The following is a 20,945-nucleotide window of genomic DNA, read 5'->3' as shown; positions in this document are numbered from 1 at the left end:
TCGCGTTCGGTGGAATCGTGGCCGTTGGAGCTTTTCCCGGGTGTTTGTGGATCCAGCGTTCTTGTTCGTCGTGGTCTGTTTCAAGTACTTTTACCTTTTTCTTGCTTTTTGAAGTCGGGACGCGTGAGAAGCGCACATAGAAAATTAAACGTCCGCTGGTCGTCGCGCATGCAACGCAGTCGGCCATGCTGATTTGATCGTAAGAAGTGCGTAAGACAGCTTCGGAGCTGTCGTAGGATTTCGCCGTAACCTGCGCAAAACTTACGAAAATTTCGTTTCGTGAATACGAATTTGTTCTTAAGTTTTGTCTTACGCACATTTTTGGCGTAAGATCGTTTCGTGAATCTGGCCTCTGCACTTCCGAAAGTCGCAGGAAACGTAAGACAGACGCAGACGACGTTGCGAGCAGACGACGTTGCAAAGAAGCAGACGACGCTCAGATAGGGGGGCTCGATCAGCCAATCAGGGCTCGGCGTTCTGACGTCACCGCTACCCCCTGCGCAAGGAGCAGACGAACTTGCCCTCCGCATAGTCTCCTAAACTTCGTGCTAGAAGCGAAGCTGGACATATATGTGTAGATTCTTTCCTCCCCCATACTCTTTCCTAGTGCCACATGCCCAGACGAAGATATCACTCGGCATATTCCCTTCACCTTCCCCTTGTATATTTGTGGCAATAAAAACGCCTTTTGAATCTGAATCTCTAAACTAACCTAAATGGCCAGACCTCGAAGCTTTAGCACAAGTTCGAGACGTATAGCTTGACTTAACACATTCTTGTTGTATTTTTGTACTCGAGCCTTTCTGTTAGCGATTCGAGGTATGTGAACGAGCTAGTTCTGGGAATCTCGACGCTGCGAAGCTTGCTTATGTACGAGACAACACGCTGTAACAATTAACCAATAAGTACATTAATAGCTCGCATCTTTCCAATAGTGTTGCTGGTCAGGAAGTTTGTTTGTTTTGTATGTCCATAGACGAAATATAACTTTTTGCAATTGCTGTTTTTCTTAATATGCCTGACTGCGCGAGGTAAAAATCGGAGGCGCCATTGAAAGTCTCAATTTGAACAGACTTCTTTACCTCGAGCGAAGTCCCCACCCGCAATTGCATTCCACTTATATTCAACATCGCGTGTGCCCATAAAGTTATCCTGCAATCATATAGGCGCATTCTCGCATGCAAACAAAAGTCGAGTACTTTTGTGAAGAATGTCACACCGTTCGCCGGAAGTGCGCTGGGACGGGCGTGATAACAAAATTATTCAAAGCGCATTTGACGGTTGCTAATGGCCATAATATTTGTTACATGTTTGCTTTCTTCCTGACTGAGCATAGAGGTAATTTCAGACACACCGTCCAGAGATCTGGGGCGTCAGTAAAAGCTCGTCCAAAAAGGCTTAGGCGTTTAGCGAGGAGTAGGGGACGTTTGTTAGAGCCTCCGTCGTAGCAAGCCGATCTCAGCGTTTGCGAAAACTTAATTTCCTATCAGCATAAAATTTAAGTGCGAGATATATGATGACGCAAGGAAGGCATCATGGTAACTTTTGTGCAGTAGTAAGGTCAAATTTATTGCTTTTCCTTAAAAGTTCATGCGTGAACGCTGGGCTCAACTTTGATACTCGTGTGACTTGCTTTTCACCCAATGAAGTAACAAGAAGCGGACGTTTGGCAAATAAAATACGTGTAAGGCTCAAGGTGACAAAATTTCAGTTCGAATTCACTGGTACTTGACGGGATTATTGAAATTGAGCTGAAAGATGCACACGTGGGGTGAGGTGACTACGCCACCCCTTACTGCGTTTGCATACAATATCCGGTGCTTCGGGAACCAAGGAAAGTGCCCCGGTCTTCATTTTATATCGCTCGAGAATGAGTGTATTGCACATTCGTAAAAAGTCTGATAACCGAAAACGCGAGCAGCGCACTCGGTCACGGCGTGATAGTATGAAATGAAGATGCTAATCGAAACCGAAACTGAGTGGCCAACTAGTTCCCAGAGTGCACCAAATGCACTGTGTGGTATTTCGCCGCGTTGGGGCGCTTCGATTTTGGAAGAAGTCTATTTGTGTGGCTTGTCTTGTCTGGCCGTCTGGCTTCTGCAGGCATCCCGTTTGTGGCTTGTTATGAAGTTCTTGCCTCCTTGGAGTTCGAGACTAGCGAGCCCAGTGGCCCAGTTATAACGAACGGCTGCCTCGATATAACGATCGTACCTTCCGGAAACGGCGGTCGTCCTCGTACCACTCGTACATCAGAAGCCGGCAATCTTGTCGTGCCTTCTCGAGTGTTGTGCATAAGCTCTACGACCTCCGTGCCAGAGCCTGGTTCTTGTTTGCACTCCACCCGCCAATTTTGTAGAGTACTTGCGCTTGCGATTTGGTGTGGCAATGGTCAGTCACGCGTCGTCTCTGTCTAGCGGCAAGGAGACGCGGGTCGCAAAGCGGAATTCGCTCACCATCGAAACCAAGCTGCGCATGTTGAGCGAGCTCAAAGCGGGCGTCGTTATGAAGAACGTCGCCCGAAAGTATCGGATAGCCAACTCGACGCTTTCGACGATAATCAAGAACGCAGACAGGCTCCGCGAGAACTCGGCCTCCGGTCTCGGGAAGCGCAAGCGATTTCGCCCTCCCGATTACGCAGACATCGAAGAGTCCCTTTACAAGTGGTTCGTGAAGGAGCGCGCACAGCACGCCACGATCGACGGCGCCGTACTACGGGCCAAAGCCCAACAGTTGGCCACCTCCCTGAACTATGAGAACTTTCAGGCCAGCAATGGGTGGTTGTCCAGATTCAAGCAACGCTATCGCCTGTCGTCTCCCAGGAAGATGAGGTTGGTTAGCTTTCTCGTACTTGCACGCGTGTAGAAAACGTTAGAATGTTCGCTTTCAGGGGCGGCTACAGGGGAGATGAAAATGAAACTAAGCCTAGGATTGGTGGAACGTTCTGACGTCAATTTCGCAGCTCTCTGACGTCACACCACTATGGTGCCTGGAACGCGCCCCCGACTGGTATGTTTACCACATCCAAAAAAGTGCTCCCTTGATTTTTGCCTGATGACATCATAGAAGTCAGCGGCAAATCCAAAGGGGGGGGGGGGGGGGGGGGGGGGGGGGGGGCGACGGGGGCGCCCCCCCCCCCCCCCCCCCCCCCCAAACAAAGTCGACCCCCCCTCCCCCCTTCTCGGAGGGTAATTTGCCATTGGTTGACCCCCTGGTGCACAAGAAAGAATGGGAGAATAGTATCCTCACAAATTTTCTGCCCCCCCCCAAATGGAGTTCTGGATCTGCCCCTGATAGCAGATTGTCATGTTGTCGCCCGTCACAATCCTGGTGGCGTCCCAATAGCGTTTGTGTATGTGGCAGACGCCTCTCCTGCTGCAGGTCGCTCTCCAGTGTGGCAGCTTATGGAAGTGTCCGCAGCCAGAAGATGGGATGCCGCGACGACAGCGGCACTCGCGTTCGCTCATGCTTTTCGCCAGAATTGCTACGATCAACCGCTAGGTTCGCGACATCCGACAGCATGACACTCCGGCATTAATGACGTCATTTGTTGCCACTTTGCGATGACGTTTGATGTATGGGTGGGATATGACGCTAAACACACGAGCCGGAGATGTGCTGTTGGCACCATAACACCACTGCAGTAGCGCTGCTGTTGGCACTGCGCATGTTCAGACGCTTTAGCTCACCTGAGCTTGGTTTCTATGCACGCGCAGTACCTACAGCTGGTGTGAGCAAATGCGGATCTGTTTGTAGACAACGTGTTGGTGTATAAAATAAACCCAAACACTATTCTTCCTACTGTATCAGACCTCCCTTAACCAGCGCGACTTTTGAAAGCACTTGTACGCACGGGCTCCATGCCTTTTGGCTGCCTCAAACTCTCGGCCCTACAAATGTTAATGCCAATAAACGCCCTGACTTTGACCAACCGGCATATCATCCAGCATCTTCTCCCTTCATTTGCTTCACTAGTTGAGTAAGGAACATGCAAAAGTTAGCCACTCTTTTGTTGTGAGTTTAAATATGATTTTAACTTGCGTGCATGAATAGAGCATATGTGTGATTGTCGTGAATCTGTAAGAGAACCAAATTTAAGATTTTAACTTCCTTTGGGCGATTATTCAGGATTCGGCCCATGATACATCTCGTAAATACCAGGCATGTACAGTCACATTACTACAATGGAGTTTTCATCTAACTAAAACGCTCCTGGGTGCTTCTAGGAGAGACGTTACATACTTGTCGGTGCATTTCACCAAGCTGGTTGAACTTTCCTACGTTGTCTTATGGGTCACTTTCTAGCTGCGGTCTCGCAAGTTTTCTACCAAATGTGAAAGAATTGAGTATACAAGCAAATGACCTACCAATTTATTATTCAATTAATATCATGCTTTGGGGCTTTTTCGACGAAACAGAGAAGCATGAAAGTTGCACTGCTTTCAGAATTTATTTCTTGGCCGATAAACGAATCACCCCAAGTTTCGAGTCAAATCTCTTGAGGGAAAGTTTGTAGTCATCAACCCATTAGTTGTTAGAGTAGAAAACCTGGAAGTAAGTTTCATGTTTGAGATTTATTCTTTTTATTCCATAACCTCTGTGCGACATTGTCATTCTGTTTCTCGGCGGGCTTGTAAATGGGAAAGTAGCAGTGAAAATATGTGCTCCTAAAAGATGTTCACCTTGCATAGAAACACTGCACATTGAAATATTGCAGCGCAAAACGAGAAGAGCATACACAAGCTACGGTGCAAGTCCCGGAAGAATCTTCTGGACGAGTGAACATTGTGGATGTGAGCAGCAGTACCGGGCTCCTACAAGACGTAAGGCAAAATAATCCTACAGGGCATGCCTCGGGACTGGGCTCTCATACTCCCAGATATAAATCCGACAAACTTTCACTGTGTCATCGTTATTTTGTTGCGTTATAAACGCTCCGAAATATTTAGAATTTGAGGTCAATCAAGATTCCGTGGCCCAAGAAAATGATGACCTCCAACAAAACTGTATTTCCAGTAAAAGCAAAAAGATCTTGAATGAACACCCTCTGAGGTTGCCCGAAAATCTACTCCAAACCATGCAAAACTGTGCTTACTGCCGAGCATTTCTGGAAAGCAAGTGAGCTATGAATAAAGTTGCATATTTTCGAGGTTTTCTTTTGGGAAAAGTGGGGAGCGGGGTGATCTTTTTTTTTATTTTTTGCCAGATTTAATGCTAAATTTCAATGTTGGACAAAAAAAAAAAAAAAAATTGGGGTTAAGAAGAGGTTTATATTGAAGAAAATAGGACATGGACATTGGATTCCTTGACCTCCAGGAAACATGCTCATGACCTGAATACTACGGGGAAATCGTCCCGGTACCAACGGTATTGGGGGGCTTTACCTCCCGAACCAGAGAAAGGCATCTAGCACGCCCCAGCGGTGAACTGAGGATTAATTTCGACCGTCTGGGGAGCTTTTGACGTGGAACCGAAATCTCGGTGACATGGCACCTTCTCCGCAGTAAGCCTCCGTCGGATGTCGGAAGAAACGAAATAAAGGGGTGTGGTTACCGTAGGAAGCCTCACAAACATTTTGTTGCAGGGTAACCCAAAATAAAGCTGTGGTTAAAGATATCTTCCCATGAAACTTGGGGATTTCTTTTTCGAGAACAGTTCCGATCAGTGGCGTCACTAAGGTCAGTGGCACCCATTGCGGTGGCCCACCGCGACACCCCTCCTGCCCTTGCCCGCCGTGACCCTTCCGTGCAGTGACACCCTCTTGAGCACTGCACCTGGGGCAGTCCGCCACCTCCGCTCCCGTTAGTGACACCGCTGGTTCCAATGCAGGGTTTTCCCCGTTTGCCCTGATTTTGATAAAACTGGCGGGGGTGTCCACTTTTGGGGTTTATTGAAGACGCTGTATCGTAGCTATAAATGGAGCTGCACGACACTGAAACAACTGGTCGTTTCAGGCGAACACACAGGCGGGTGCTGGTGTTCTCGACACAGGCAGCAGCTTTATGCCGAGCGTCTTGCTCTGCTTCCTGGACAGAAACTGCGCCCAGACTCAGGTAAGGGGGCGGGAACCACTTATCGACCATTTGGGAATGTTCCCGAATACAAGTATTAGGCAACTAACATTAGCTGCCCAATGTTTGCCGACGAATGGCTTTAACAATGGGACGGAGCCGGCTGCCTTTTACTCTGCATTCTTGCGATTAACGCTTTTGAGTGCCACGTTCGAGTAGGCTCGAGTGCACTTCCATGTGGTTTCAGTTTCGGTTTGCTCTCTGCTACTCGCCCAACTAAACTTGCAATTTTTTTTTTTTTTTTTTTTTTTTTTTACATGTAGCGTTTTGTATGAGCGAGCAATGAAAAAAAAAAACATTTTATCTTTTGTCACTTTTTGATATCATGTATAAAAGTACTTATTTAGGTGACCTTTGTTCTGGTATGCTTCTTCGTTGTTACAGAACGGCGAATCTGTGTCATTCAACTTCAAGCTTCTTAAAGGGGCCCTGCTATGACTTTTTTACTAATTTTTAATTTGCACTGAACCTGAGCACACTGAACGTAGTAACTTAACGAAACCTTTCTTTTCATGAATTTCGCTTCATTTTAAAAGTTATAGGCAAATTAAAATGACAACAACAAGCAAAATATAACCTCTTTCATGACGTCCTTGGTTGCTTGAGTGGCCGTGAACTAGAGGAGGGGTAGTGAGCTATGCAAGCGCTCACGGCTGCCGCACTGTCGACGGCGCAAGAGGGTGCCACTAAAGCATGTTCTGAATAGGCTGTATGCAGCGGGCAGCCAGAGCGGCTCTCAATGCATTTGCTGCGCGATTAAACACTGATTCGGCATGACACTTCATTGACCACAAACGACAGCAAACACGGGGTAAAGATCAGTTCAGAATGGGAGCCACTTCGCGCTGCCATACCGCGAAACAGCCAAACCGCCAGACAAAGCTGCTCGCCGAAGGCTTTCAGATCGCTCGGAGCCGGTCGGATTTTATAGTCCCTACGACCGCAGTGCCACCTCGTACATCCGGGACCTTTCTGTGTCGGCGCCTGATCCCACTGCTCCTTTCTAGTATGCGCTGCCTTTTTCACCGCTTGGTGGCGGGTATGTCTACGGGTCATTTCTTGTTTTCGTACTTTATAAACTGCATTTGTTTCTTTTCTGATCTAAAATACTAAACAAAAACTACTTTTATACATAATTGAAATGGGTCGCACCACTTATATTTTGTATTTCGACTAAAAAGAAGCTTTTAGCAGCTTTGACCAGTAGTAAGCCCAGGACCAAAGACGTTACATATCGTGCGCTTTCGGTACCGCGGGTCGCCTTCGTCATTGGAGGAGGTTTCCGCGTCGTCCGGTTAAAATATGACGCACTGATATTTAGTTACTGTCTCCGTGCCTGCTGGCTTGCCCAAACCGCAAGAGACGTGGAAACCGCAAAAAAGGTAGACGCTTAAATATGATTGCAGGGCCCCTTTAACCCTTTGCCTACCACAAAAATTTGGAGAAAAACTGTTGAAAAATGTTGAATTCTTTTATGTGCCCTATAAATTTAATATGCAATACAAAGGCCAAAAACAAATGCCAAAATATTTATTATATGAGAAATCTTTAAACACACTGCAAAAGAAAAAGAGACTAAAGTTCCGCTTCACTGCATTACCGCAGACAGTTCACATCACCTTGCACATGGACGATTGCATGCTAAGTGAATGCAAAACGTGAAGGGGCTAAAGCGAGATTTTCTACATTGATTCTAGTCCATGCCAACGCGCCAACACAATGTCCTCATTGAAATCGGAGTCGTCTGAGCTAAAATCCAATAACTCAGTTGCATTGCTCTTGCTGTTCGATGAAAGATTCATTTCCTCGTCTTCTGAATCTGAAGAGACATCACAGTATCTTCTTTTGTCCCGAATTTTGAGGCAAGGTCGTCACTACGAACGCAGCGACCAGAAGTTGACGTCGCCATATTTAAATCCACTGTTGCCTGCATTGGAACAATTTTCTGCCAAATTCAGAAATTTACCAGGTTTTTATTTTCCGTCGGCATCTATCCACGGCAAAGCTCACTAGAAACACGTGGAGTAGCCCAGTTCGTCCATGGTAGCGTATTGGAGCCTGAATCAACGTGGACGAGCCCAGCTCGTCTTCGGGGGGAGCGGTACAAACAGTGTGGAAGAACTCAGGTCGTCCATGGTAGGGAAAGGGTTAAGGCGAGTACAGAAATCTAAAAATCCTTCATGAACTCTGTATTCGATGACTGTGAAAACAAAAAAATTACAGTTCCAGATAAAAAAAAGGCCAAGTAAGGCCACACTAAAGAGCAGGGCACAAGGTTGAGGTGCCTCTGCATAGTACCGTGTCTTGATAAGTACAATATGAGAAAAATGTCTTAGGCTGGAGGCATGCCAACGTCGATTAACATTTTACCCTGAGAGTGATGTTTGTTAAATAAATAAGTGGTCTTTACAATGTCTGATATAGCGTCACTAAGACCAACAATTTTGTTCGGCATGCAGGGTAAAACCCGGCACTTTAAGGGCATATGGTGTTTGTACCGTGTTAAAAATGTTCTTAGTACTGCTTTCGTTACATTATTTTGTTTTCTCCTGTCCCGGGTGGCTGGCTAGCAGACGTGCAAGCATACAAGCTCTTGCCAATTTCTCTTCTAGCCTTGTGTCACATTCCTTTGCAGATAGATTATTATTCCTCCTCCTTCTCTTAGGTACTGATGATGATGATGATGGTGAAAAAGAGCAAGTCACTGTAGTATCTTGCTTTATCTGTTTCTTTGGGTCTTTCAAATAGGCCTTTTCTTTTTGCAATGAGGAAATTATTTAAGTAATTTATTGAAAAATACTATAGCTTACTGAATTACCGCAAAATCTTGTTAATTAAAAGAATATTTCGGTGTCCCTTTAAAATAAAGTGAATATCATTTCCAGACCATCCTGCCTGTGCCATCCCGCAACGCCTCCACCGACGCGAGAGTGAAGCTCGCGGACAAAGGATGCAGCACGGCGAATCTCTAGCCGTCGGCAGGGAGACTCCAACCATACCACTACCAGCCAAAGAGAAGCCTGGATCGTTCATCAGTGCACCCTGTGATTCCACGTCACCCAAAGGCCAAGGACATCAAGGCCGTGTTCCAAATCTCACTCTATCATGGGTCCGAGTTACTTCGGCTGATCGTGTCACGTGACAATGCAAATGGAGTGACACTGGACGTGGGTAGGTTTTCGGAAGCCAAGGTGCAGAACCTTTACCCTAGAGCGAGATAGAGTAAATTTTGGAACACCGCCCTTAGACTGTCTTGGAACAGCTTTGTGTTCGGAGAGCATCACGGCTCTCTTAGGGTCCGAGTGTCGAAATCACTTTTCTTAGAAAGGAGTGCAGCCAGCTGAGTGAGGGAGATTGGGGAATATACTTCTTAAAACAGAAAATGCAGGACCCTAATCATATCTGCCCATCTCGATCGGAAGAATGCAGACCATCAAACAAAGCTACCACTTTATTTCAAAATGGACATTGAGCATATAATGTAAATGTGTTCCCATCATGTACAAAAAACTGCAATTGTTACTTTAACACAGGGGTCGGCAACTGGCGGCCCGCGAAGCCCGTGAGGGAATATTATGCGGCTCCCCGACAAGCCCCACCTCGCCATCCCACACACACACTCTAGGACTAATGGCGTAAGAATTATTGTTGGTTGTTTAAGCGGACTACCAGGGGATCAGTTTATTGTCCATTAGCAATTGTTGTGCACCACAGTGATGCATTGGAAATCAATAGTTAAGGTCGTCGTGCTTAGCATACTTTTCGTTTGCAATCGTGGTTCATAACATTGTCAATTTTAAGTTTTTTTTTTTTGTTGTACTCAAGGGCTTGCTATAAGGATTTTGACCAAGTGACTGGTCGGAAGTTTAGCAAAAATCTTATACTCCATATTACAAAGAGAAATAGACCATAAGTGAAATGTAGAGCGCCATCTAGTATCGTGCCGAGAACTACGACCACCATCTTGGTAGCGGCGAGAAAACGAAACCAGTGACCCGACCGGCAAAGGCCCCGTGTAAACTAGCGACTGCACTTCGTACGAAAGATGCGATGCCAACGTGTTGCTCCGTTCCGTTTCGGATGTGGCGATAAACCTTCGATTCGTGCGCGACGTGAACGCGACTTTTTGTGTTTCGTTTATGCACGTTGTAGTGTCGGCCTGCATTTTTCTTGATGCACAAGCAGCTCAATGTATGCGGACGAGACCAAGGCTGTTAAGCGAGTCAAAAAGATGACAGTTGTAACGATCTACGCCACCAACCATAATTGAAGATGCGTATGGTTAACAGTGAACAACGAAAGCTCAAAGCATCACAGAGCCCTCATTTTAATGTCATATATTAAAAAAAAGATGAATTAATTTGGAAAGCAAGAAAACAATTGCATTGCTTGCGAGGATTTCTATACACTTCATCTGCCGTCGGTAAACGAGGTTTGTAAAACACCTGTACAACTGAATGGCGGAGAGTTCGTTGATATAATGTTCTTGAATATTTGAAGTGCGGTCATGTAGAATAGAAAACACGACAGACACAGACAATGTGTCTGTTTGCTCAACACTCACGAAGATGGGATTTTGCTGTCTTTTTGTCAAACGCCACGTTCGACTTAGGTTCACTGCAGTGGCTAAAACTTTAATGTCGGCGGCAATGAAAACTTACGTTGTGGACGTCGAATGGAGCAACACGGGCGGTGCCAACTTGGTTTCAGTCTCCTTTTTTTTTTTTGTTGTTGTCACAGTTTAGGTAAAATTTTTGTTTAGTACAAAGAAGCTCGGGGGGTAGTTTTGAGAAAGTCAGTGCAGTTATTGTGCCAGGGTAGAACAAATCATCATTAATAGCACATCCGTCAACTGTGCTTGATGTCATTGCCATCTGAAACCAATTTGAGCTCTTTGCAATGCCTGACAAATATTGTTTAGGGCACGGTTTCCTTTAAAAAAAACAGCTTTCCACGAACAAAACCTTTTGCCAGTAACAACTAAAAAAAAATATATCTAACCTTGAATCACATATATTGGCGTGAAGTGGTCTACCGCTGAACAGTACGACTTCCTGTGTATTTGCATTGAAAAAAGAATCAGAAGTGTCCTCAGAGATGAAAGGCATGACAGTCTAGTTCTTTGTCCATGTTGGGTGATAGAAAGTCAGAAAACAATGAAGTTTCCGAATCGCTCTTAGTGGCATACCCTGGAAATGCTGAGAAACCGAAACTCAAGATTCTTAACACTACCAAGATGGCCGCGTGCACAGTGCTGCCAGACCACCAAGCAGTTTCGGATATCATCTATTGGGACGGTAACATTTTAAGTTTGTCTCGGTCCTTGGTGTTTGGAATCGGAACTGTGCGTGCGAGTAGTTTTGCTAGAATGATGGAGGCAGAACCTGCAGCTTCAAGAGCCACACATAATATAGCCTGCAGCAGTTTACTTTGCATTTTGTCCCTTATTTTTGTTAGCCGATTGCCTCCCACTGATACCGTCCCCCCCTTCCCCCCCCTTTCCCTGATTTTTACCCGGCCCACTCTGTCTCCACTCTGCGACAAATTGGCCTGTGGCAGCGAAAGGTTGCCAATTCCTGTTCTAACATATGTATATGCAGCGTTTACATGCTCTTCAGGACATCATTTGTGTGCCTCGTTCTCTTTGGTCTATAGTCAGCGACAGGCTAGGAGTTCAGGAGAAACTCCTCCAGACTTTTTTCCCTTTAGAAGAGTGAATGCTGGAGGGGGGGAGACCTCTCCAGCGTTCATTCTACTGAAGTGAAAGGGGTAGGAGGAGTTTCCCCTGAACTGTTAACCCCTCGCCAACCAAAGATGAAATTTAGTTTCTTTCCTTCTTTTTATGTAAATGTTTCGCGTAGAACCAACCTCAAAATGCAAGACACGTGGAGAGTTTTCAACAAGTAATAGAGCCGCAATCGTTACTCGAGATAAACTCGAATCAAAGTTACAAACCCAGTTGCATGTCTGTTGAAATGTTCTGGTTCCAGCAATACGTAAAAGCCAACAACTCGCAAAACATTAGGCGCCATGAAGACCGTGGACGATGCAAGTGTCACCTCGCCAATCGGCGTACAACAGAGGAAAGATTGATCCAGCCATCACATTTCAATATCGACACACTGCCTGTAATACACATTGAGGCAGCAACATTTATTGTGTACCAAAAGAAAGCTCGTCTTTAGTTTGTTGTTCCTTATACAATTTACACACAAAACTTGTCAAACAATGAGGAATTTTTTTTAAATATATATATAAACTTAATTTTAAGTGATTGTAACTGCCCCGAGTTGCCCGAAAAATGTAGCCACCAAATTTTTATTGTGACCTCGGGGCACAAGTTGCTGAAATAGGAACTACAGTCGGGCCCGGTTATATTGCGCCTGGGTATTTCGAATCATTTATATCGAACAGTCCAAACAACCACATGTAATAGTATAGGAGCATTGTTTTTTTGTGTTGAACTCCCATAGCGGGGTGCGGGGCTGGAAAACCACCAAGCCAGCATACGCACACAAAATACACAGCAAAAAAGCAGTTGTAAAAAAAAAAATAAAAAAAGGTTTTTTTTAAACGTTGCTGTTGCTGCACGGCTCCTTAGCCCCAAACTAAAATAAGCAACAAAAAAAGTCTTAGTCAAGTCGAGCATGTCAACTCGACTTGACAACGTGGGCTCAAGTGTGCCGGTGACACTCAAGCCCATGTGTCCACAATCGGTCATCGCTTCGCATGGTTTGTACGACGGGTGCCCCGTTGTACAAACCATAAAGACAGGATGGTGAATGCAATGCACAAAATGGTCTGAAGGGCACAAAAGTAGACAATCGCACCATTTGCTATCTTGTATACGAATGTCGTCCTTCTGTTATGCAACGTGTCTAATTTTGCGACTGCACGTTCCTTCGTAACTGTAATAATAATTTTATAGAAAGTGACTATCATCTTTGGTCCCACACAGTTCCCAACAGTCAAAGTATTCAATATGGCTATGCACTGCAGTTCGTCTCACTCTATGTGCAAGCGAAGCCTTACTACAAGCACGGGTATAATGCTCCGAACGATGCTTGCACTGCTCGAGTGCACATGCTCAGGAAGGACGCTGAAAGCTTGAAGCTCGCTGTTGGGGCCTTTGCTACGCTTGCACTTAAAGTGGAACAGAGTATAGCGAACAAAAGAAGTAACAAAAACAATGCAGATTCAAACACTGCCTTTTATTTTCCCAAAACAAGACCCTAAAAGGCACATTCACAATGGTGCAACTTGAGTACAATTTTTACAAATGTGTTCAATCACACAAATTTCATTTTGAGCATCTTGGAGGAAAAAAACAACATGCACACGTAAATTCAACAAAAATATTTGTGCGAAATGATGTGCAGGGGGCAACTGTAAGACGAGCTGGGAAACTTGGCAACTGCGGATAGCGAGCCAAAGCTTTCATTAAAGGCATATTTTAGCGCTGGGTTTTCCCTCGTCTGATTTCGAAAAATGAGAACATCTGCACCAAATTTAGTACAAGCCTATTGACATAGACGATCGAGTGGAGCGAACCACGTTTGGCACTTCAACAGACCGAAGGTAATATGCAAGTCATCTAACTTCCCTCTAAAATTATTTGTGCACGCAAAGTTAATGCAAAATCTATACGAAACAAAGCGAAATGTGATTGTGCAAACCTGCCGCGAAGGGTCAGTCATCGGCACTGTCTGCTTTTGGAAGACCTTTGCACTAGTGCTCTATAGACGTTTGCAAGTATGGCCTCTAAGCGCCGTGATCTTGCTGCTGAGGCATACTCGCAGCTTTGGCAATGCTCGACTAGGCAATGACTGTAAGCCCAAAAGATTTTTCCGGAAAGTCTCACAAGGCCTCTCGCCAATCCTGCAGCTCACCGCGACTGTAGAACACAAAGAAAAATGAGCACGCTAACCACAAGGCCAATACATGCCCTCTTCTGTCATCATCCCGCTTTCCTTGTGTTCCGACATTGCAAAGTACTAAAGCAACATGAACCGCTCCTTCTATTGATGGCTACTCGTTCACGCGCCATACATCAGACTACCGTATTGCATCAAAAAGACGATGGGAGGTGCCACATATTTCTGAAATGGTCCGTTGGGTTATCCTTGGCTATCCACAGCTCCGATTTTAAGGGACGACATTCTCATATCTTGCAGAAACGGAGCTATGCCTCGAAGCTTCAGGACGTAAAACCCACCGCTAAAATACACCCTCCACAAAGATTTCGGCGCTTCGGCGCTCTACGGGCCGGGGCAGACCCGTCCAGCCTGTTTTACGGTGGGCACTGGGATCGAATTCAACCCACGTAAAAATGGGGCGCATGACGAAAGGTGCGGTCGGAGGTGAAAGGCCTAGAAAAATAAAGCAGCAATACTACGGTCCCTGAAATCCGTTTCCGACTAGTGCGTTTGGAATCCCAGTTTGCCCACCGGCGGTCCTGAAGTGGCGATACATAACGTCGCAAAAGCCGGAGTGCCATGCTGTCGCGATCCAAGCGATTGGGCGTAGAAGTTCCGGAAGCAAGCATGAGCAAATGCGAGTGTTGCTGTTATCGCGGCACCTCGACTCCTGGCTACTTGCAGAAATAGACCATTTGCGATATCCTCCAAGTGCCCCGGCCCGCGCTAAAAGAATCATGGGAACGGTGTTCCTTCGGCCCCTTAGTGATTGGTAATTTCAACGCTATTCTTGGTTGCACAGGTTTTGAGCGTAATTCGGAGTCACCTTGAACAAGTGCCTGATATACCCCAGTGACCTGTCATATCGCTTTTAAAATTTCTCTCAATGTCGGCATTTTTGATACTGTGCATGCTGTCCACCCTTCAACCTGGATGGGCTGCAGAAATCTCTTACATTATTATCAAGCTGATATTAAGTTAGAAACGCTAAAAATTCTATAAAGAGCCCTGCGGACTCCGAGCTAAATCCTGGTTTTTGTTGTTGTGAATTATCGTTTTTTTTAAGCAATTCCTGATCAAACAACAATCACGAGAATGATAATATTGTAAGGGATTTCTGCAGCTCAGCCAGGTTGAAAGGTGGACCGCATACGCAGTATAAAAAATGCTGACGTTGACGAGCAAATTTAAAAGTAATATGACAGGTCCTTGGGGTATATCAGGTGCTTGTTCAGGGTGACCTCAAATTACGCTCAAAAACTGTGTAACCATGGAGTTGGTCGAAAATTAGCGATCACTAGGGAGCTGAAGGAACACGTCTCCCATGATTCTTTGAGTGTGGGCCAGTGCGCTTGATAATACTGCAAATGTTCTATTGAGGGACCACATCGTAGGACAAACTAAACACGCCATTTGAGAAGCTGCGTTCCGGGGACCGTAGCGTTACACAGTCTGCTCTCTGTGGGCTAGCCGGAGGTGCCTTGTCAGGTTCTGGCGGTTGGTGTAGCCCTTGGGGCACAGCTCGCACCGGAAGCAGACCTCGTCCGAGTGGGTCCGGACGTGTGCCGCAAGCATCGTCCGACGCGGAAAGTCCAGGCTGCACGACGTGCACTTGTAGATGTGCATACCGGCGTGCACACGGCGGTGCTTGGTCAGCCACGACCGCTGGAGGAAGGCCTTAGGGCATCGGTCGCACTTGAACGGGCGGCATCCGTCGTGCTCCACGTCCACGTGGGCCTTCAGGTGGCACTTCTGCCGGAAGCTCACCGGGCACAGGCGGCAGACGAACGGGCGCTCGTCGGTGTGCGTGCGTGCGTGACGTGTCAATGCGTCCGCCTGCGCAAATGCCTTGGGGCAGACGGCGCAGGCGTGGGGCCTCACGGACGAGTGCACCTGGTGGACGTGCTTGGCAAGGCCCGAGCGGCTCGGGAACATTTTGAGGCACCGTTTGCAGCCAAACGGCCGCTCGCCCGAGTGCACGCGCAAGTGCTGCGAGAGGTCCCGCTGGAACAAAAAGTTCATCGGGCACATCTGGCACCGGTGGGGCCGGTCTGCCGTGTGGCGACGCCTGTGCGTGGTGAGCTGGTCGCGCCTGCCAAAGGTCATGGGGCAGAGGGAGCACGCAAAGAGTACCGGGGGCTCCGTGGCGTGGCACTGGCGGTGCCTGGTGAGGCTCGACTTGGTGCTGAAAGACTTGGAGCATTCCTTGCACTTGTGGCTCTGCTCCTGGCAGGCCATGGCTGCCGGCGTTTGCGCGGGTGGTTTTGGCGACGGACGACTTCGAAAGCTTGTAAGGAGCACGTTGGTTGTCAAGTAGGGTGCAAGCCACGATGTGGGCGTTCCATGTGTTCTGTAAAGATTAAGCAGGCACGATATACCCTGCTCACCATGTAATGGACAGTTTTCTCACAAATCAGCTTTGCTACCGTGCAGAAGAGAATGAAGTGTGTAAGAGCGTCTGAAACAGAAAGGGGAGATATGGGCCCACCAATTGCCCAATTGACCCTATCCACGCATTTTGTTTTAGTCAATTACAACTACACAGCAAGTATAACATTGATAGAAAACACTCTACTGCTCCCAAGTCTTGCACATCTTTTAAAAATAAGATCTATCGCCAGGTGTTTCAGCTCAAAGCAGAGCTAAAAATGGCACCATCATTTCTTTGGGCACATCATGAACTGTCACGAAGTCGGTGTTCCATTTTGCCACTCTTGACGCAGATTATGCTTATCTGCATTGCCCAGATCAACTGTCGACCCCTCTTTCTTATTCCCCTTCATTCTTCGTACTGTTTCTGCACACCGAGTATAAAGAAATACATACAGGGTGTTCTCAAGCGCTATTCTGGCGTACAAAACTTTTTATAAATAAAGCAATGAACGAAGTTCATTGCAGATCTTCAGAAAGCTGTCTTTAGGTGGTGCATTTATCATACTCGAATTTTATTAGTGCAGGTTTAAGGAGAAAATATTAAGTCTAAGAAAACCTGTTTTTTCCTATGTACAGGTAGGAAAGCGGCAAAAACCTTCTCGTAGACGTTGCTACTCACACATGGCACAATGTAAAGCAAAAATGTAAAGCTTATTTGAGATGGATAGTTTTCAACAAGTTTTCACGAACGTCACTCGGGCTTATGGGATATGTCGCCGACGTCACCAGGTACTGACAGTTTCTGTTTCACGCCGCCAGCGACAACACTGGCTACTGCTGCATTATTTGCTGTGCGTGTTTCTTTCATGTTTTCACGTTATATGCACTTGCAGTCACCGTGGCACAGTAACGCTGATGCGGACGATGTTTGGTTGCCGCAGCAGAAGCAAGTTCTCTGCAAAGGAGGGTAACACAATGCCGAATATGAGGTTACATTGTGTGCCGAAAATGGTAAACCGACAGTTTGAGCCCACAAGACTGCTGTCCGAGAAACATTGGAGCTCGACAACGTCTGTGTCTGTGGTCGTTGCTTCCTGTGGTGAATACACGTTTCATCCGTAATACATGGATTGCTGAAACCTTACTTTCATATTATGTGTGCTTGGCCACAGCAGCTAAGGCAGCTTTACAGTGCCTGGCAGTGTCATGCCGCAGGGACTGACAAACCCTCTACTAGATTGTGGACAGTTGCTGCTGCTCTCTTTGCTTTTACCTTTTATCACTGAGCTTCCTCATCTCTGTGGTGTCTGTTTAGCCCACCCGCGATGATAGTGTTTCGGCGGCGGCGCAAGTGTACAACCCAGATTTTGCGACGTTGAATGCCTCAGGTACAAGCACGTCTTTTCATGTACAGGCAAACCTTCGACTGGACGATACAAACCGACTGGGTGTCCACCCAGCATCTGGGCTACGAATGTGGTGAACAACCTCTGCCCTTCATGAGCCCGCCGGTTTGCGTAACGCATTTTATAAATCGTTAGAGTTAAAATGCTCAGTTTAGTGATCCTGCATTTTGTATGAAAACTTTGTGTCGTAGTCATGCATGTGGATGCTGTAACATATGCATGATACGCCATAGCAATGTCGTGGTCGAGCAGCGTTCAAACGGCGGCGGTGTCCGCGTCTTCTCAGCAGAGCTCTTCTCAGTACCTCGTAATGGCGGTTTGCGAGCGGGAATAGGGGACGTGACGTCACGTGAAAACTATGCTGTGAGTAGCAGCGTCAAACAGGTCTTTGCAGCTTTTCTTCCTGTGCATAAAAAAAAAAAAAAACGTTTTTATGATAACTGTCATTAGTTTATTTACACGAACTGAGGCAACAGTAATTTGTGAATCACCGGCATGAAGTATCGCCTTATTCTTCAAATATTTCCTCGCAAATTTGCTACCTCGCGAGTGAATGAGCGGTGTGAGTTTCTATCCGCACAACACCTTCGGCCCCTTTCTCGAACGAACAAAGAGCACCACGACGGGTGTACTAGCTGGCTGTTCACATTGTTTGCATGCCTTTACGTTCGATGAAAACAAAGGCGGCAAATGCACCTTTTCAACCGCCTTACCTTCGTTATTCATGGGCGAATGCACAACGAATGTGGGACAGTGTGGGGTGCACGACCAACTCGTTGGTCGTGGTGGGGTGGATCGATCCTGCCTCTGATTCTGCCCACTGTGGTTTCGGCCGGTTTGGCACATGCAGAACTTTTGAAGGAAAATTCGGCAAAGATTCGGCGAAAAATTCGGCAAACGTCTAGATGGTGCAAGCTAGGTGGTGCAAGCTACCACCCACAGCGCAACAGAGCAGAGCAGCGCAAATACCTATCCATTAATTTTTTTGGTTGAATGTTCAGATCACCGTAGTTGGAGCAAGTGTACTGTTGTGCATGGTTTCATGTTAAATGTATTGTATTGTAATACAGGGTGTCACAAATGAAAATTTACACGGTCTTTTCTACCGCAAAAATAAACTCGGCATCCCCGAACGCTCATTTTCCGCCCAAAGGTAGAGCTAGAGGTCACAACCAGATGCCAAAGTTTCAACTCGATCCGATAACTTAATCAAAAGTTATAAATGATTTTCTGAAAATTTCAATGGGAAAATGGAGCCCATTTTCGCCCGTTTTCGGTTTCTGGTGCCATAGAGCCCCATGTGTTTGAAAACTCCGTCGGCCGCCATTTTCCCATTAAAATTTTCAGAAAATCATTTATAACTTTTGATTAAGTTATCGGATCGGGTTGAAACTTTGGCATCTGGTTGTGACCTCTAGCTCTACCTTTGGGCGGAAAATGAGCGTTCGGCGATGCCTAGTTTATTTTTGCGGTAAAAAAGACCGTGTAAATTTTCTTTTGTGACACCCTGTAGAGTTTTATTTGGTTTATTTTCTAGTAATCGATCAAACGATAAGCAACGCGCCTGCAGCTGTGCAGTGCGCTTGTCCGCTTGCCGGCTTGCGCTTTCGTCCATGGCGTCTGAACGCTGTTTGGTGCCCGACAGCTTCTGCGTGGGTGTAGGAGGCTTTGTTGCGGATTCTTGGCCTTTTTCTTAACGAACTCACGTTCTTTTGTGCTTGGAATGTTACTGAACTGTAGAGAACGATTCCTCAAAGCGGTATGCTTTAATATCGTGTGGGACTGGCAGAACCCCGAAGGTAAGTCCGTACGAGCTCGAAGAAAACAGCTAAGGTAAGCGATTTTATTCTCATGCAAAAAAAAAACAACAACAAAAATGAGATGATCACGGAGATTCCGGCACTACCTGCACCGAACAAGTTCGCTAAAGCATGTGCGTAATAAAAAAAAAAATTAAAAAAATCGCCAAAATAGTACTTTAATAAAAAATTTGCATAGTGTAGGACATTTTTGATTGATATAATAACATGGTGGCACGGCCACTTATTTCAATCTCAAACGAAAGAGTTCACTTATGGAAAAGACAGTCTTCAACACTTTGATGACGTCAGTGCGAGTAATATATTTTGAAACGTTTGTTGAGTGGCAGCTTGATATAAATCAAATCAAATAGCTTCTCTGTGTACTCCTCTCTGGTGTTGTGTGCACAATTTTCCAACATTAAAATGCCTTATAAATAGGATTAGACTGGAGAAATTCTGACCGAATTGCCCTTATAAAAGACAAATAGAAAAGGGTTTGGTTGACAACGTACGGTAATATCCCATGAGATGGCCTACACCCGAAAGATAACCCACCCCTATTTATGGCTTTACTTGTTGGAGAATGGACACGGAACGACGAAGAAGTGAGCAACGGTGTCACGCGCTGGAAGTACCCGCCATGTTTTCATTCTGATAAAACTGCTACCATCACGTCGATCGGGTCATACTTTCTTCAGATCCCAAACATCTGGTGCCGAAACCCGGGATCCAGGAGACGCCTGACAAAAAGAGTGACAGATTTCTATCTGACAATTGCGGGACCTGGATAACCACTCGCCTTCAGAAAATGGACCGACTGCGGAGAAAACGAGCCGTCATCCGGTCAGTGGTGATTAGAGCCACCAATGATTGGCAAGCTTTGCTGGATTCCTTGGATGCAACCACTGGTGAGCACTCAGAAATCTTGAATATCTTCGAACAGAAGGAAGCAGCATTGAAGGCAGTTGACAGTGAGATTGAAGACGGGGTTGATATTGATCACCTTGAAGAAGAGATGAAAGCGTAGAGTTTTATCCAGCGTTGATCTGCCATTCATGAACAAGAGCCGCGATCAAGCTGGATGTCCTGCGCACGTCTAACATCGCATAGAACGCTGTGGAATGGTTACAGGATCGGGACCAAGGCCATCTAAGGTCAAGAACGATAGCAATCAAATTTCAAAGATTAGAGATCCTAAAGTTCGAAGAAGACCTTCATAATTGGAAACCTTTCTGGGATCAATTTGAAGGGCCTATACACAACAACCCAGACCTTTCTTCAATTGATAAATTTAAATATTTGAAAGAGCTATCTATTCGGAAAGGCAGAAGACAGCATACGGGGATTGTCTATTATGGAGAGCAACTATAACATCGCTGT

At 46.1% G+C, this 20,945-nt stretch overlaps 2 protein-coding genes across 2 annotated transcripts; one reads left to right on the top strand and one right to left on the bottom strand.

The window, feature by feature from the left end:
* Positions 1–2,092: 2,092 nt before the first annotated feature.
* On the top strand, positions 2,093–12,642 carry LOC8029653 (tigger transposable element-derived protein 4). The gene is made up of 4 exons (XM_029995342.3): positions 2,093–2,828; positions 4,715–4,820; positions 5,952–6,050; positions 8,954–12,642. The coding sequence occupies exons 1-4, from the start codon at positions 2,386–2,388 to the stop codon at positions 9,038–9,040; spliced, it is 735 nt and encodes a 244-aa protein (XP_029851202.1). The 5' UTR covers positions 2,093–2,385; the 3' UTR covers positions 9,041–12,642.
* Positions 12,643–13,264: 622 nt separating this feature from the next.
* Positions 13,265–18,771, bottom strand: LOC115332843 (zinc finger protein 501). The gene is made up of 2 exons (XM_029995347.4): positions 18,477–18,771; positions 13,265–16,334 (listed from the first exon to the last, which is right to left on the bottom strand). The coding sequence occupies exon 2, from the start codon at positions 16,220–16,222 to the stop codon at positions 15,428–15,430; it is 795 nt and encodes a 264-aa protein (XP_029851207.2). The 5' UTR covers positions 16,223–16,334; positions 18,477–18,771; the 3' UTR covers positions 13,265–15,427.
* Positions 18,772–20,945: the final 2,174 nt, after the last annotated feature.

Source organism: Ixodes scapularis, unplaced genomic scaffold (genome assembly GCF_016920785.2).
Source record: "Ixodes scapularis isolate PalLabHiFi unplaced genomic scaffold, ASM1692078v2 PGA_scaffold8__174_contigs__length_109621045, whole genome shotgun sequence".
Lineage (NCBI taxonomy): Eukaryota > Metazoa > Arthropoda > Arachnida > Ixodida > Ixodidae > Ixodes > Ixodes scapularis.
This window is presented reverse-complemented; position numbering and strand designations above follow the sequence as displayed.